Raw genomic sequence first — 17,075 nt, 5'->3', positions numbered from 1 at the left:
AATCAATCTACTGAATAGTAATCTGTGGTGAATTCGACAATCGATTAACGAGTATCGACATTCGACACTCGACAGTCGACACCAAGTCGACACGTTCGAGTTTTCAAAGAGTTTTCAGATACCTACCTACGAAAATTGATTGTTTTCATTAAAAATTACGCAAAAGTGTAAAGTAGCCGTGATATTATATTTAAAGCAAAATGAGGCGCCACGCTGGTGTTGGTGCAATCCAAAAACAAAGACTACAGTTGGAAAAGTATAAAGAAAAAGGTTCAGAGATTCAAGAGAACCAATTTCAACAAATGTCTAAACAATTAGAGATATTTAGAGAAAATTTAGAGGAGTTTGCAACAAAACACAAAAGTGAAATTAAGAAAAATGCCCAGTTTAGGAGGCAGTTTCAAGAAATGTGTGCTGCAATTGGAGTTGATCCTTTGGCTTCTGGCAAAGGATTTTGGTCAATTTTAGGTGAGCACATTATTAATAAAATATTTAAAATAACCCGTAAAAATTATTTTTAAAATGAGTCAACATGTTTTAATATTTTAAGGAATTGGAGATTTTTACTATGAACTAGGAGTTCAAATTGTAGAAGTATGCTTAGCTACTAATTACAAGAATGGTGGTCTTATAACTCTGGATGAACTACGAACTAGGCTTATTGCAGCAAGAGGCAAAGCAAAGAAACATCAAGATATTACAAACGAAGATTTACTTGCCGCTGTTAAGAAATTAAAAATTTTTGGCAACGGGTAAAACATAAATAAACATTTTATAAGTGTAAAATAAGAATAGCTAAAATGTGTGGCGTAAACATTAAGACTGGTTATTAATATTTTTAGTTTTACTGTACTGCCAGTGGGGAAAGGAAAATGGCTTGTTCAATCTATTCCAGGAGAGTTAAATTTGGATCAAACACTATTGTTACAAAAAGCGAGCTCTCTTAACACAGCCTGGTTATCAGTCAGTGTTTTAACAGCAGATCTTGGGTAAGCTTAGAATAGATTATTGCCTTTAGTGTAGTTGCTTTTGGTAGAATTTCTACCAAATTTCTCTTGAATTAAAAGGTTCTCTTGAATAGAATCGGTAGAATTTATTTTAGCAACCTGCCATAGATTTTTCCAAATACAAAAGCTAGTATTTATAGTTAGTAAAATGTTTCTAGTTGGAGTGAAACAAGAGCAGAAAATGCTCTTAACCACATGGTAAAGGAAGGCTTGGCATGGCTGGATACACAGGATGTTAATGAAAAGCTTTATTGGTTCCCCAGTATGTTTGCTGAATGTGTTACTGCTGCGGCATCATGAAACATGGCAGAGTAAAAATATATGAACTTTACAATTAAACTTAAAATGTTTTTACAGTTGTACAGTAATAAATTTGATTTGGTTAAAATTTATTCTTTGAATTGAATAGAAGTACTAATAAGCAGTACATTAACTTTAAAAGTTGCCCATTTTCACTTTACAAAACAGACAGAATAGACTAGAGCAAAAATTTAAGTGAGAGGTGGCAAGAATTTTTTGGTGGGGTCTGGATAGTTACACATTACGATGGTTTGTGGTCTGCTAAAAGAAATATGTTGCCAATTCCTGCTTTATGGGTTAATATAAGATATCAGTAATTAATGCCAAATCAAAAAATTAAAGTCATTAGTCAGTAAATAATAAAAAAAATGTAACAAGTAACAAAAGAATTTATTTACTATTTATATAACAAATAAATATTGCACTTTTTAAACACTAGCTAAACCAATTTCTTTACTCCTTGGTAAATTTAATTGCTGTCGGAGCTCTCTATTTTCTATAAGGATTGATTCTAATTCTTGCTTCAATTTGACAGTCATTTCAAGATAAGACTCTTTCCATCTGCAATAATACAAAAATAAAATAAGTAATAATACTTAGAAGTATCTAGCAACAATAAGGTGCTTATTATGAAAAAATTGTGGAGTTGGACACTAATTGAAACCTATACTTAAAACAATTTACTTTGGTCAAAATGAAAAAGGATGGACCAGCGGTCAATAGCTTTGTCCACACTGTGCCTTTTTCTGTTCGTCAAGGGCATGCGTTATAGCGCAGGCAACAGTGAACGTGAGGCATGCCCGCGACGCATGCCCTCTGAAGGTATCCAAAACTTAAAAAATGACAACATTGTCGTTGCTTTCCTTGACACATTCAATTACTGAATGCGCCAATATGAAAGTTGATGACGAAAATTGAAGATGAAAGTGCACAGTGTGGTCATAGCTATTGACCTTTCTAATCTAGGAGAGATGACTAAAAACTAAAAGCTTTCACTGTATTCTGTTAACTTAAAAACAAAAATTGACCTCTAGTGACTTCAAAGCTATTTACTGCAAACTCAGTTCTAACCGAGTATTAAAAATACGATATTGCCCTTAGACCAGAAACATCCATCACTTCATTGCATGGGCGTACCGAGGGGGGGGGGGGGGGGGGGGGGGGGGTGGTCGCCCCCCCCTGGATCATGTTGACGTCCCTACTAAGTATATTATCTAGTACTTTCATCTATAAATTAAAAATAATGAAACGAATTTTTGCCATTTGATTTGATGAACTAAAAATTATTAATTTTTTATTCTTTATAAGCGCCTAGCTTATAAAAAATCTGATTTGCCCCCCCCCTGGCCCAGAATCTGTATAATTTGCCCCCCCCCCCCTGGCCCAGAACCTGGGTAATTTGCCCCCCCTTTATTTGCCCAGGAACTTTGATGACTCCTCTCGAGCCCCACCCGCCATGAATTGTAATTTATCGTTGTTTCGTCTGTTTCCTATTATTTTTCTTTTAGTAGCGACCCAACAGCGAACGTAAACGGATTAATAGTTCGTTTCAAGTAAGTATTTAGAATTGATTATTTACGTGTACAAACAGAAATGGAAGGTAAGTGACTTATTTTTATCAGGTTTTGTAAAGGGCGCTCCACATTCTCAAGAGACATTCATACGAGAATCTCCGGAGATTCTCAGCGAGAACTATACCGAGAACTTCTTTGGGTACACACTCTCACAAAGTTCTCAAATAGTTCTCACTACAGTTCTCGCGCTCGATGACGATGGACGCAGAAGCCGCTGCGACAAGTTTATTGTTATGTGCATTCGCATATTATAATTATGCGTATACTAAAGAGAAAAAAGTTAATGGAAATATTTAAATTCCGCTTGGAAATATTCTAAAAATTTCAAATCAAGTTCGTTTGTCCAAGTTACGCTCATATTGACGCCACGCGGTACACAATATACAACCGTTCAAGTCCGCGGCTCGCGCGCTACTGAGAAACATGCGAGTGTGGAGTCAATACATGTTCTCGACTGTTCTCACGTCCTCGCGCTCCTTTGTCTCGCGTCAAAAAACCGACAAAAAGTGGAGAACAGCCGGAGAACAACGCGAGAACTTGAGAAGAATACGCGAATCGCTTCCACATTCACGTTTTTCGCATGTTTCTTGCGATCTCGCGAGATTCTCTTGAGAATGTGGAGCGCCCATAAACATTTGGCTATATTGATCAATTTATTTTCGTTTTATTGTAGAACGGGATATTACATGCTACTTGCTAGTCATGTATAACGCCAAAAAATTTTATCTACTTTTTATAGCATTTTATAAAAAAATAAACATTGTATAAGTTGTAGTTTTTTAATTAAATATGTTTCTTTCATATTGGTGTGAAGCAGGGGTGGGCTGCTAGTTAATTATAAGAATAAATGTGAGATTTTGCTGGTGTTGGCGTTATATATTTATAAAATAACGAGCTTTTGCCCGCGGCTTCGCTCGCGTTTTAAAGTATTATTATATACAAACTTTCATCCCCTATTTGAACCCCTTGGGGTTGGAATTTATCAAAATCCTTTCTTAGCGGATGCCTACGTCATAACATCTACCTGCATGCGCAATTTCAGCCCGATCCGTCCAGTGGTTTGGGCTGTGCGTTGATAGATCACTATGTCAATCAGTCAGTCACCTTTGAGTTTTATATACAATGTGTCCCGACACCGGTGTTCGATCCTTTAATGTCATGATCTGTGGCATATTTTATCGACAAATTGGCTCTCAAATTTTTTCTCTCTCTGAAAAAATTTGAGAGCCAATTTGTCGATAAAATATGCCATAGATCATGACATTATAGGATCGGACACCGGTGTCGGGACACATTGTATGTAGATTCGTCGGCGGTCGGCCATATTAATCACCAATTGAAAATGTTTAAGACTCCTGCGGGGCTAAAATGGTCGCTTAGTTGAATCATACAATGAATCATTTACGATTCATTTTTAAACTTCTCTTAACGTGCACATTTAATCATTCGTACTAAAAAATCATTTGTTTGACATTTTTCTATGAAAAGTCGTAAAAATGGTCCAATAAATCCGAATTGCTTGTCTGTCTAATAGCAGAATCATCAAATGTTACTATAAACGTCATCTTTGATCTTAGAACTATTCTTATGTCGTAATACATTATAGAAATTGTTTAACTAAAGAAATTTAAAATTACAAAGTCGGTTTTTTTTATTTATTTTTTTCTTGGCAACTCGACACAATTTTGCGTATGTTGTGCCACAGACAAGTAAAAGGTAAGGAACTAGCGGAAGGAATAACAGGAACGGAATTTGGAAAAGTTAATTAATATAGTTTTTTTAATACAACATAAATTTAAAAAACAAAAGAGTAATAATATTTAAATACAACTTAAAAATTAAATATTAATATTATTTAAAGATAAGTAATTACTTAAACAAATATATACATGTTTATTATTATAACTTAGCAATATATTTACAGAAGTAGGAAATGGGATAGGTATAGATGATAAACTGTTATATAAATGGGAATGATCATGGAGGGGACAGGATAAAATAATATGGTTTAAATCACCAATTTCACCACATTAGCATAAATTATCACGTCGTACGCCAATTCTCATAAGATGCGTTGGAATGCACAAATGACCCAGTCTCATTCGAATAATGGATGTTGTTACATTTTTTGAAAGATGAATTCTGGAAAACCAAGGCTTAGTTGGGATCACGGGTTGAATTTTTTGGTAATGGATTGCTTTTGTTTGACTGCTCATTCTCCATGACTCATCCCACGAGTCCATGAGAGAAATCCTGGCACGAGCAACCAAATCGTGAGTGTAATTTTGAAAGGGGAATACATCTCCACTTAAAATAGCATCTTTTGCCAATTTATCAGCTACGTCATTGCCTATAATACCACAATGGCTAGGTATCCATACAAATGTTACAGAGTAACCTTTGCATTTACATTTATATAGAAGACTAGCGGCCCGCCCCGGCTTCGCACGGGTGGACATTGATTTTTAAATAATTTATTTTGATAAGAATTAATGCCATGAGTAAAATAAAGGCATTTAAATGTAGTCCAAAAACATTTCAAGATTTTTTAATAAAAAAATGGTTATTGTGCCTCACTCAACATAGATAGGTATAGTGTGTCGCGGACTTTTTTGTAGATATTTAAAAGATCTACAATTACTTAAAACATTTTATGGTTCTATCTTTTATAGTTTAGGCAGCGTACGCGAAAAAAAATAACATTTCTGGTTGATTTTTTACACCTTGCGTCCGAAAATCCCAAATATCTTACAGAACCCTATTTTTTTCCAAAATAAAATTTAGCCTATGTTCAGCAAAATTAATGTAGGATTCCAATGGTAAAAGAATCTTTCAAATCGGCCCAGTAGTTTCGGAGCCTATTCAAGACAAACAAACAATCAAATCTTTCCTCTTTATAATAGTAGTGTAGATTTCGTATCTGAATGATGATAGGAAAGCAATTTTTTAATTTAAAAGGAAACTTATTTAAAGATTGTAAAGCGCTTAGGGAATCTGAAAATATTAGTGCCCTCTCAAGCCTACCGAGTAGAATGTACTAAATAGCCTTAAAAAGACCATAACACTCCCCGGTAAAAACAGAGGATTCAGGAGGAAATTTAACTTTTTGCACAATATTATATTGTAAGTGGTAGATCCCTACTCCTACATGACTGTCTGCAGAATACTTTGATCCATCCGTGTATAAATGATGCCATCCCTGCCAATTGTTATTAGTAATGTATTTAAATATATTACTAGCAAAGTATTTATCAGACTTTTTGATATCGATATCAAAACGAACATCGGGCATCAGAGTTAGAGCTTCGTATGATGATTGAAATAAAGGAAAAGAAGGGGAGCGAAAAGTAGGAGCATCCAAAGTTAAAAATTTACGATAGCTATAAATAAGTGGGGGTTTAGATTTGTGTAGCCAGTATTTACTATTATTGTAAGTTTAAGTTTTTATGCAATATCCTAAAACTAACACTACACGTAAAATACGTGACAAATAAAGCCACTTTCATTGAGGGGAAACCTCTGAAAAATGTAATTTCAACATAGTTTCTTTACGTGGGAGAGCCATGCTTCGGCACGAATGGGCCGGCTCGACCGGATAAATACCACGATCTCACAGAAAACCGGCGTGAAGCAGCGCTTGCTCTGTGTTTCGCCGACTGAGTGAGTTTACCGGAGGCCCAATCCCCTACCCTATTCCCTTTCCTACCCTCCCCTATTACCCTATTCCCTCTTAAAAGGCCGGCAACGCACATGCAGCTCTTCTGATGCTGCGAGTGTCCATGGGCGACGGAAGTTGCTTTCCATCAGGTGACCCGTTTGATCGTTTGCCCCCTTATTTCATAAAAAAAGGTAAACATTTTATCTCCTCTCGGGCGTCACACGCCATACAGAATACCCATACCCATGGTGCCTCTTCGGCGACATCCGCACGGAATCGGTTAATGGTCATAGTTAGATTAAAATATTAATAAACAAAATATAATATTTAGGTTGGATTGCACCGGAGGCGTGGTTAAAGTTAAAGTTAAGGTTAAAGTTATGGTTATAGTTAAGGCTAAATTTTACTTTAACCTTAACTTTGACCGGAGCAATTGACAGATGACAGCTGGTCCAACAAGGTTATAAATGAACGTGGGCGGGGGCGCTGCTGGTAAAGGAGAACCAATAAATAAGGAAACGTAAAAGTCAATGAGGAGAACTGTCAAAAATGGCGTTTTTGTATGATGACATGTGCGTTTAAAAAACCTTGTCGAGCTCTGTAATGGTTATGGTTAAATATGGCGTCCATTTTTAACTTTAATCAAAGATTTAACATTTTGCATTGTAGTTAAAGTTATAGTTAACTAGCTGTCCCGGCAAATGTTGTTTTGCCATATAAAGTATTTTGCCCTGGACATTATTTTATTGAAGTGACTAAAAATGTACATCGCACAAAAAGCAACGTCCATCGCTGTCCCGTCGCACAAACAATGGTCGCCGTCAGTTTCGAGTTGTAATAATTTACTATTATTCAACAAATGCACTTATCAATATAAAGTAGCCAGTAGCCGATTCTCAGACCTACAGAATATGCATATAAAATTTGGTAAAAATCAGTAAAGCCGGTGACGGTAACGGTGACTAACATTGTGACACGAGAATTTTATATGTAGGTAAGTATATAAGAAGTTAGTTGGTGCAACCAAACCCTTAATCATCTACCTGTTTTACACAATTAAACCTACAATTTTATTTTATAATATTAAATATTTGTGGTTTTGTATACATGTACAGTGTGTAACAAAAATAAGTGATAATACTTTAGGGTATGTACGTGTTCCTGGTAAAGAGTTCACTGTGAAAGTAGCAGCGCTGAAAAACGAATTTTTTTTTTCACTTTTGTATGGGCAAGGGCTCGAGCGTTACGAGTTTCATGGGGAAACTCGTAACGCTCGAGAGTAAGAGAGAGTAAACTCGTAACGCACAAAAGTGAAAAATATTTTTGGTCTTTCAGCGCTGCTACTTTCACAGTGAACTCTCTACAAGTAACACGTACACACCCTAAAGTATTATCACTTATTTTTGTTACACCCTGTATAATGATTAATGAGTAATGACGGATAGGAAATCTTTGGGCCAATTTGTACCTTTTATTGAGCTCAATTTGCTGCTCTAAATGCTTATTTAGTTCTGACACCTCCTCTTCTCTGGTGAAAACCATTCTGAAAATACGAATTGGGTAAGTGAATCTCAGAAAGTCAGTGAAAACTGCCTATCTTTTTATGCTTTGATTTTGACCGTAGAGAAATGGTGAAAATAATTTAAATCGACGAGATCCGAGAAGAATTTGAAGGTTCGCCAAAATTCAAGACTACGAGCCATAGTTTAAGCATTACGCACAGGTCAGAAATTAGTTACTAACTTGTTACTACGTAAGTTATAAGGTGACAAGTGACAACCATTGAGTTATATTATAGATTCATGGTAATAACTAACAACAGTCATAATTCAAGAGTTCATGATTGAAGACTCAAGACTCAACTCAAGACTGACTAACTTGTTAGTCTTGTTACTTCGAAATTCGAATGGAGGTGAGATTTTCAAAGTTAATTTATTTGCCATCGCATTGTTCCAATCGATATCGATAATATTGTAATCTGGGGCTGGATATAAACTATTCTTTCTTTATTTATCAATATTCTGGCAAATGATTTTAAAAATTAAACATAATTACTTACTTAAATGATTTTCAATAATTTTACTTACTTCTCGCTTAAATCTGTTTTTGATGAAAGCATTACTTGTAATTTATTAATCATGTCGTGTGTTTCGTCCAATGATTTTTGTAGATGATCTACTTGTAATCTAAAAATAGGATAATTAGATTAATAATTGCCCATACTGATCGATTTAGGGTAAGTCTGGTCGTAAAGCATGAATAAATTAGAACTTTAGACTATTAGACTTTGAGTTTCTTACGAAAGTCACGCAGAAAATTCCTATAACGTGCTTTGCGAATATATTGTTACTGTGACTATGAATCCTTATTTCCAGATGTAACTGGTAATTCTAATAAGGTTGGGTTCATCTGTGGAATTATTCCACATTATTCTGCATCACGTTACTCACTTGAGATCCTGACATTGTGTCTTCAGAAGAGTTTCCTCCCAGTCCCGACGCTTACACTCCCTCGTGTAGTTGTCTAATGTCTTTTGCAGATCCAATGCTATACTTTGTTTTTCACATATCAGTTGAATATTACGTCGCTCCGAAGCTACCTGTTGCATCGTAAACCTTATTATATACTAGACGTTCCGCGCGGCTTCACCCGCGTAATTAGATATTTCACAGACAAATTAGTCCACAAAAAACAGCCTATGATCCTTTACTTCTTATCTGACCCAAATAACAGAAAAATTGCTCTAGTAGTTCGTGAGATAAGCCCTTTCAAATAATTTCCCCCGTTTTTTCCACATTTCCTCTATTTCTTCGCTCCTATTAGTCTTAGCGTGATAAAATATATCATATAGCCTTCCTGGATAAATGGACTATCTAACACTGAAAGAATTTTTCAAATCGGACCAGTAGTTCCTGAGATTAGCGCGTTCAAACAAACTAACAAACACTTCCGCTTTATAATATTAGTATAGACTAGCTGTTGCCCGCGACTTCGTCCACGTTAGTAGATCACGTCCCAAGTATTATTTATATTCAATGTTCAGCAATGACTTTCCTACGATTTTTTTATTATAATATATAGGTAGATGTTCCGCGCGGCTTCGCTTGCGTAATTTAGGAATTTTACGCGACCGTACATGTTTCCGCAAAAAATATCCTATGTCCCTTAACGTGGTCTATTCTTCATGTTTGCCAAATAACATAAAAATTGCTCCAGTAGTTCTTAAGAATCTAAAGATAATAAGCAATTTCATATAATTTCCCCCGTTTTTCCACATTTTCCTCTATTTCTTCGCTCCTATTAGTCGTAGAATAATAAAATATAGCCTATGGCCTTCCTCGATAAATAGGCTATCTAACACTGAAAGAATTTTTAAACCGTCCAGTAGTTCCTGAGATTAGCGCGTTCAAATAAGCCCTTTCAAATAATTTTCCCCCGTTTTTTCCACACTTTCCGCTATTTCTTCGCTCTTATTAGTCTTAGCGTGATAAAATATAGCCTATAACATTTCTCAACAAATGGGTTATCTAACACTGAAAGATTTTTTAAATCGGACCAGTAGTTCCTGAGATTAGCGCGTTCAAATAAGCCCTTTCATATAATCTCCTCCGTTTTTTCCACATTTTCCACTATTTCTTCACTCCTATTAGTCTTAGCGTGATAAAATATAGCCTATAACCTTTCTCGATCAATGGGCTATCTAACACTGAAAACATTGTTCAAATCGGACCAGTAGTTCCTGAGATTAGCGCGTTCAAATAAGCCCTTTCAAATAATTTCCCCCCGTTTTTTCCACATTTTCCTCTATTTCTTCGTTTCTATTAGTCTTAGCGTAATCCATACTAATATTATAAATGCGAAAGTATCTCTGTCTGTCTGTCTGTCTGTCTTGCTTTCACGCCAAAACTACTGAACCGATTGCAATGAAATTTTGTATACAGTTATTCTAGAGTCTGAGAAAGGACATAGGCTACATTTTGATGTGGGAAAATATCTTATTTCCATGAAAATTTCGATGAAAATGAATTCGCATTGCGCGTGGCCAGCGCTCATCCCGGGGGTCCTGGGTTCGAGTCCCGCAGGCGGAACAAAAAGTTTTCAATGTTCCTGGGTCTTGGATGTGTATTAAAATAAAATTTCAAAAATCTTAAACATATTTTATGTATAATACTAGCTGTTGCCCGCGACTTCGTCCGCGTGGACTTTAGTTTATAGCGCGCGGTGTCAACAAAATTTGTGTCAAATTTAAAAACTTTTTAAAACCCTGGTAAATACTTCCGGTGTAGCGCGGCCCTTAATTAATCAAAATACCCAAAAACAGCTATGCAGTGTGCACATAATCTATACTAATATTATAAATGCGAAAGTATCTCTGTCTGTCTGTCTGTCTGTCAGTCTCGCTTTCACGCCAAACGCCAAAACTTCCGAACCGATTGTAATGAAATTTTGTATACAGATAGTCTAAAGCCTGAGAAAGGACATAGGCTTTTTTACTGGAAAAAAGGGTTGTAAGGGGGTGAAAATGCGTAAATTTGTTCAAATTAAGTTAGTTCCAACAATTCATAATAGATGGCGCCGTGCGTCTTCTACATCGCGCTGACGCTTGCTCAAAAGTCTTTCTATAAGACGTGGTATCATCTTTTTAAGTTTCGATTTTTTTCGATTGTTATATCTATTCTACGGTTTTAAATAACTCAGTACTTTATCTGTGCAGTGACGTAACCTTAAATCTATCAATGATAAATAGTTTATGGGTAAAGTTGTGTAATTGGAGGGCTAAATAAGCTTTAAAATTTGGCATAAAATATAAAGTTTAATATAAAAAAATGAAATACTTATTGTGTGCACACTGCACAGCTGTATTGATTTAAGGGGTACCAGGGTTTTTTTATAAAAGCTTTTGACACCAATTTTGTTGACATCGCGCGCTATAAACTGAAGTCCACGCGGACGAAGTCGCGGGCAACAGCTAGTAAAATATAGCCTATAGCCTTCCTCGATAAATGGGCTATCTAACACTGAAAGAATTTTTCAAATCGGACCAGTAGTTCCTGAGATTAGCGCGTTCAAACAAACAAACAAACAAACTCTGGAGAATTATAATATTATAGTATAGATAATTTGTTATCAATGAGCTTTTGCCCGCGGCTTTGCTCGCGTTAAGAAGTATTATTAATTATTATATACAAACTTTCACCCCCTATTTTAACCCCTTGGGGTTGGAATTTATCAAAATCCTTTCTTAGCCTGCCTACGTCATAAAATTTACCTGCATGCAAAATTTCAGCCTGATCCGTCCAGTGGTTTGGGCTGTGCGTTGATAGATCACCATGTCAATCAGTCACCTTTGAGTTTTATATAAGTATATAGATTTTGAAAGTAGTTAAAAGTTTACGCAAATATTTACCAATTCTTGAAATAAAGTTTCAGCTCTTTGTTCAGCTAAAGCTAATTTTGGATCTATTGCTTTAAGGTTTTCCTTTCGTTCCTCCCTCTCATTTTTAATTTCAGTCTGTAATATCTTGGTTTCCCTAAAAACATAAAAATTTTGTGATTTTTGTTTCTGATACTTGTACTTTTATGACGTAATGTACGCTGTCCTACAACTACTGAAATGACTATAGAGGCTTCAGCCTCTCTGACCACGCCTTCAGCTCCAAAGAGAGATGTCTCAAGTCCAACTACATAAGAAATCTCCCTTTGGAACTGTCACACAGTGGTATTCTTATTTTTGTTTTTTAATTTTCGACAAATGTTATTAGTGAAATATTGTAACAGATACTTATTCATTTTAATTTCTTCACCTCAGAGCCTTATTCAGCAGCAGCCCTTTTTCAACTAACTCCGCGTCCAAATTTTGGATATGCTGCAGCATGTCCGACATTTTCTCGTTATAATTGTTTTTCACTTCATCAAGTTCTGACCTATATTTGTCCTCCGTCTCTCGTTTTATATTTGCTAAGGTCGCCCGAAGGTTCTCTAGATCTTTTGTAATTTGAGCAATTTTTTGATGGGCATCATTCTTTTGACTTGACACGACGTCAAATAGTTGTAGTGCTTCTGCGACCTAAATAATGGGCATTACTGGATTTACTGGGTAGTTGATAGGAGTAAGTGTGCCGTGATGTTTTGTTCCGTCCTATTTTGTTATTTCATACAAATAATAAATTGACAAGAAAATGATCTACAAGTTGGAAACAGTTGTCGATTTGTAAAAGTTTGAAGTTTTGTTTCAGCTAACTGTTTCAGTACCTACCTTAAGTTTTGCTTCTGCTTCTCTTTTTATTACAATTTTGTACTCTTTTTGACATGCTTGGAGTTCTGATTTGATTGTTTCGTAACTTTTCTTTTCCGCAGATAACTCTATTCTGCACTCATCCAAGTCTTTCTTCACAGCTTCTAGTTCGGTTAGTAATCTTTTATTTTGTTCTTGGCATTCTATTCTAAATTTTTGGTCTTCTTTCAAAGCAGTTTTGAGCGAATTTCGTTCAAATAAAACATTTTTGTATTTTGATTCCAAATCCAAATAATCTGCTGCAGCTGTTTCCACTTTTAGTTCTAAATCTCTTCCTTTTTCGTTTTTACTCTGAAATTATTTTAAAATATTTACGTATTTATTGGTATTTATCGTCCATAATAACAGTATAATATAATCTATATCTATACTAATATTATAAAGCGGAAGCTTGTTTGTTTGAACGCGCTAATCTCAGGAACTACTGGTTCGATTTTAAAAATTCTTTCAGTGTTAGATAGCCCATTTATCGAGGAAGGCTAAAGGTTATATTTTATCACGCTGAGACTAATAGGAAAGAAATAGAGGAAAGCGTGGAAAAAACGGGAGAAATTCTTTAACGGGAGTTTTTTCCACAATTTCCTCTATTTCTTCGCTCCTATTAGTATTAGTGTAATAAAATATAGTCTTCCTCAATAAATGGGCTATCTAACACTGAAAGATTTTTTCAAATCAGACCAATAAGTAGTTCCTGAGATTAGCGCGTTCAAACTTCAAACAAACAGACAAACAAACATACTCTTCCGCTTTATTATATTAGTATATATTTAGAACGTATTTACTGTGCCTAGGTCTAGGGGTTCCCAAACTTATTTTTTGTACTGCCCACTTTGAGAACAATAGTTTTACAAAGCTTTGAAATTTGACACCAATTTTGTATAAGTATTAGAATCTAATCCATCTAATAATTACATAGATGGATTTTGTAAAAAGCTTTGCAATAATGTAAGCTACATATTTTTATCTCGGCATTCCCACGGAAGCGGGAACCACCGCGCGCTGTAAACTTAAGTCCACGCGAACGTAGTCGTGGGCAACAGCTAGTATTATTAATTATTATATTTTGCTTTACCATTAATAATAACAGAAATATATTAAAACCAATGTTAAAAACGTTTAATAAAATCAGAATACTGCTTAAAACCCATCAATCCCTAATTTTTAATATGAAGCTGTCTTTAAATTCTACTCCATTTCATATACAAAGCTAAGAAAAATATCATACTTCCAACCAATACTATAAAGAGATTTGTTTGTAATGGATAAACTCAAAAACCTACTGGGCTGATTTTAAAAATTCTTTTACTATTAGACAAGTAAGTATGTTATCCCTGGACCCTGAGTGACATAGGCTATGTATGTCCCACGGGCGAAGCCGGGGCGGGTCTAGTTTTTAATATTTTGAAAAAAAACCGAATATATTCGGTAACTGAGCCGAATAATTCGGCCGAATACAAATAGTGGAAAAGATGCCGAATACGCCGAATACCGAATACCAAATGAATATTCGGCGCATCTCTAATAATTATTGTACTATACACAACCTACCTGGTAATTTCTTCGTCCGCTGTAGTTTTGGTATATTTCTAATTCTGTTTCCAAAGCATCTACAGTTTTCTGCGCTGTTTGCCACAATACATGCAAAGAGTCTCTTTCCTAAAAACAACATTATTTTATTAAAATGAATCACGAAACAACTTGATGCTACATATCTATCTACATCAAAGAAGGAGTTGCAGTCCTCTTTCGTCTTTCAGTATTTAGTATCTACCAGGGGCGTAGCGTACCTTGGCGGGGCCCCGTATAAAAATTTGTTTGGGGGCCCATAGGCCCTTCCTATGGGCCCCCAAACAAATTTTCCTTCCTTCCTTCCTAAAGATTTCTCAAAAAAGAAAAAAACATATTTTGCATAAAATTAAAAGAAATATTTATTCATCATAATAATTACTTATCTATCTGTCACATTATTTAAAAACAATTCAAATTAAATATTAACTCTCCTTGCCCTTTTTCGGCAAACTGATTAAGTAATTAAATCATTCATAGCTGATGATAACTTTAGTTTTTCTAAAGTTTCTGCCTCTATGGACAATAGTGACAGGTCTGACCGAAGTTCTTAAAATTTGAACGCACGCTTTACTCGGGAAAAAGAAATCGTTTTTTTTTACTTTTCTCTTTTCTGAAATTTAAAAAATTTGGGAAGTTATTATTAATTTTTGCTTACGCACCTTGGGGGGCCCTCGTAGGTCGGGGCCCCGTATAATTGATACGGCTGATACGGCGGTAGCTACGCCCCTGGTATCTACTGGCACTGGTAACTCGACACAAGACTCATTTTACGCTGGCCTACTTCGCGGACGTAATATCTGGCCAAACCAACAAACGTATTCTAAAAAATAAAACAAGTAAGCAAAGTGTATGAAACCTTAGCAACGAGTGAAACCTGCTTCTTCAGCTCCTCAACTTCGTTGCTTAGATCATTTAAAGGAGTCTGCTGCGCGTACTGTAAGTTCTCTTTCAAAAGACCTCCGACTTGTTGCGACAGCTTTTGATTGTCATCTATTAGTGTCTTTATTTCTTGCTCTACGACGACTTGGTTCTCCTAAAATATACATTTTGCAAGAATTAACAAGTGATTAACTATATAATATCCATAAGTAGCTTATAATATTATTTCAGAGAAAGTCGTGAGAACAACAATAGAGTTATAACATAGGTCTACAGTGACTACTTGGGAGAAATATTAGGATTTGTTTTTAAAAAGGTTCAAAATACTGAATGTCGATTGAGCAAAAACATACCCTGTAGAAATTAACCTCTGCTTGGAGAGCCTGCAAGAATGTGTTTTCTGAATTTTCCATTCTTTAGAAATGATTAAAAAAATTAAGTAAGTACACATTTTAACACGTTACATTATTTTTCTCCCAAAAAGGTAGCTGCTATATCATAAAATTAATGACCTACGTGGACCTAACTATGAACTTTAAATTGCAGGTGAGCACCCGTTCATGACATTGTTTACGTTTTCTGCTGGTATCCAAGCGACCACGATATTAGCGTACGATCCTATCCCAAAACTATCCTATGTTTTGGTATTTGGTTTCCGCAGTAACTACTGCGGTTGCTAGGATTAACTCATAGAGTTAGGTACCTACTTATATTAACCTTATGGATTAACTAGTAATCAACTAGTAATTAGTAAAACAAGATGTTATATAGTGTAAATCAGTGGTCCCTTACCTTTTTTTCATACGGGCCACAAACAATAATAATAACTCCCACACTGGTTTCGGTGACGGTGGCCGGCTTCATTGAAACTAGGCCAGTTACGCAGGAGTAATTTTATAGTGCCCAAGTGTGTGCGCAGTACACAATTTCACTCTCTATTCCTATAATTCTCATAACCTAGTGACGGACGACCGACATGACTGGCGAGAGATCAGGCGAAGGACCAACTTTTTACATGCCCATCCGACGCATGGATCATCTTACTTGTCAGACAATCAGGTGATCAGCGCCTGCTTGGAAATAACATGTTTCCAACACGGGAATCAAACCCACGACCTCCGAGTCAAGAGCCACGCTCTAAACCAAACCCAACCGTCGCGGGCTGCAACAAAATTTCTTTAGGCTAAAAATAACGATACAGTACAATACAATACAAAAACACTTTATTGCACACCAAAAAATACAAAATAAAAACATTTTTACATAAAACAACAATTTATAATGATGCACAAACGACCTTCAAAATTAACGATTTCAAAGTGGAAAAAAATTCACGACTTCCACGACGATTTTACATTATTTTGCTGGTGGGCGTGAATTTCAAAACGGTTTAACATCACGCGGCCCACAGCCCACAGATAAATCATAAAGCCCCGGCGGGCCGCGGGTTGGGGATAACTGGTGTAAATATAGCACTGACCTCCATTATACAGGTTCGCTGGACATAACCTTTGAAATGACAGCTATTTTTGTGCCTATTTGAAGCGGAATCAGCGCCCCAAATGCGGGGGAAGAGAACTATTAGGCGGGTCCACACCAAGCGAGCCGCCTCGGCCGCGGCACGTTGTTCGCCCGAGGCGTCGACGTCACTGAATGAAATAATCGGCCAAGTGCGAGTCGGACACACGAAGGGTTCCGTACCGGTATAGAGTGAAAGTAGACAAAAAATTGTGTTTTTTGTATGGGAGCTATGGGAGCCCCATTAAATATTTACTTTATTTTAATTTTATTAT

At 35.9% G+C, this 17,075-nt stretch overlaps 2 protein-coding genes across 2 annotated transcripts; one reads left to right on the top strand and one right to left on the bottom strand.

The window, feature by feature from the left end:
• The first annotated feature begins 37 nt into the window (after positions 1 to 37).
• LOC121726305 (vacuolar-sorting protein SNF8) lies at positions 38 to 1,395 on the top strand. Its single transcript, XM_042113600.1, has 4 exons — positions 38 to 468; positions 551 to 752; positions 843 to 989; positions 1,166 to 1,395. The coding sequence occupies exons 1-4, from the start codon at positions 201 to 203 to the stop codon at positions 1,305 to 1,307; spliced, it is 759 nt and encodes a 252-aa protein (XP_041969534.1). The 5' UTR covers positions 38 to 200; the 3' UTR covers positions 1,308 to 1,395.
• A 318-nt stretch (positions 1,396 to 1,713) lies between these two features.
• On the bottom strand, positions 1,714 to 15,856 carry LOC121726303 (paramyosin-like). The gene is made up of 10 exons (XM_042113598.1): positions 15,636 to 15,856; positions 15,260 to 15,436; positions 14,383 to 14,490; positions 12,796 to 13,125; positions 12,344 to 12,606; positions 11,947 to 12,070; positions 8,990 to 9,138; positions 8,627 to 8,725; positions 8,008 to 8,082; positions 1,714 to 1,868 (listed from the first exon to the last, which is right to left on the bottom strand). Exons 1-10 carry the CDS (start codon positions 15,693 to 15,695, stop codon positions 1,736 to 1,738), a joined length of 1,518 nt encoding a protein of 505 aa, XP_041969532.1. The 5' UTR covers positions 15,696 to 15,856; the 3' UTR covers positions 1,714 to 1,735.
• Between the last annotated feature and the right edge of the window lie 1,219 nt (positions 15,857 to 17,075).

Source organism: Aricia agestis, chromosome 4, assembly GCF_905147365.1.
Source record: "Aricia agestis chromosome 4, ilAriAges1.1, whole genome shotgun sequence".
Lineage (NCBI taxonomy): Eukaryota > Metazoa > Arthropoda > Insecta > Lepidoptera > Lycaenidae > Aricia > Aricia agestis.
Note: the sequence above shows the minus strand (reverse complement) of the source record. Positions and strands in the feature narration are given on the sequence as shown.

What these genes read in the sequence shown, in the direction of transcription:
- LOC121726305 (XM_042113600.1), top strand. Translation starts at nt 201, where the DNA reads ATGAGGCGCCACGCTGGTGTTGGTGCAATCCAAAAACAAAGACTACAG. An exon ending in TTAAAAATTTTTGGCAACGG is followed by an intron (nt 753 to 842) that starts GTAAAACATAAA and finishes TAATATTTTTAG; the next exon opens with TTTTACTGTACTGCCAGTGG. An exon ending in GTTTTAACAGCAGATCTTGG is followed by an intron (nt 990 to 1,165) that starts GTAAGCTTAGAA and finishes AAATGTTTCTAG; the next exon opens with TTGGAGTGAAACAAGAGCAG.
- LOC121726303 (XM_042113598.1), bottom strand. Translation starts at nt 15,695, where the DNA reads ATGGAAAATTCAGAAAACACATTCTTGCAGGCTCTCCAAGCAGAGGTT. An exon ending in AAGCAGAAGCAAAACTTAAG is followed by an intron (nt 12,607 to 12,795) that starts GTAGGTACTGAA and finishes CCCATTATTTAG; the next exon opens with GTCGCAGAAGCACTACAACT. An exon ending in AAACTTTATTTCAAGAATTG is followed by an intron (nt 9,139 to 11,946) that starts GTAAATATTTGC and finishes ACGATGCAACAG; the next exon opens with GTAGCTTCGGAGCGACGTAA.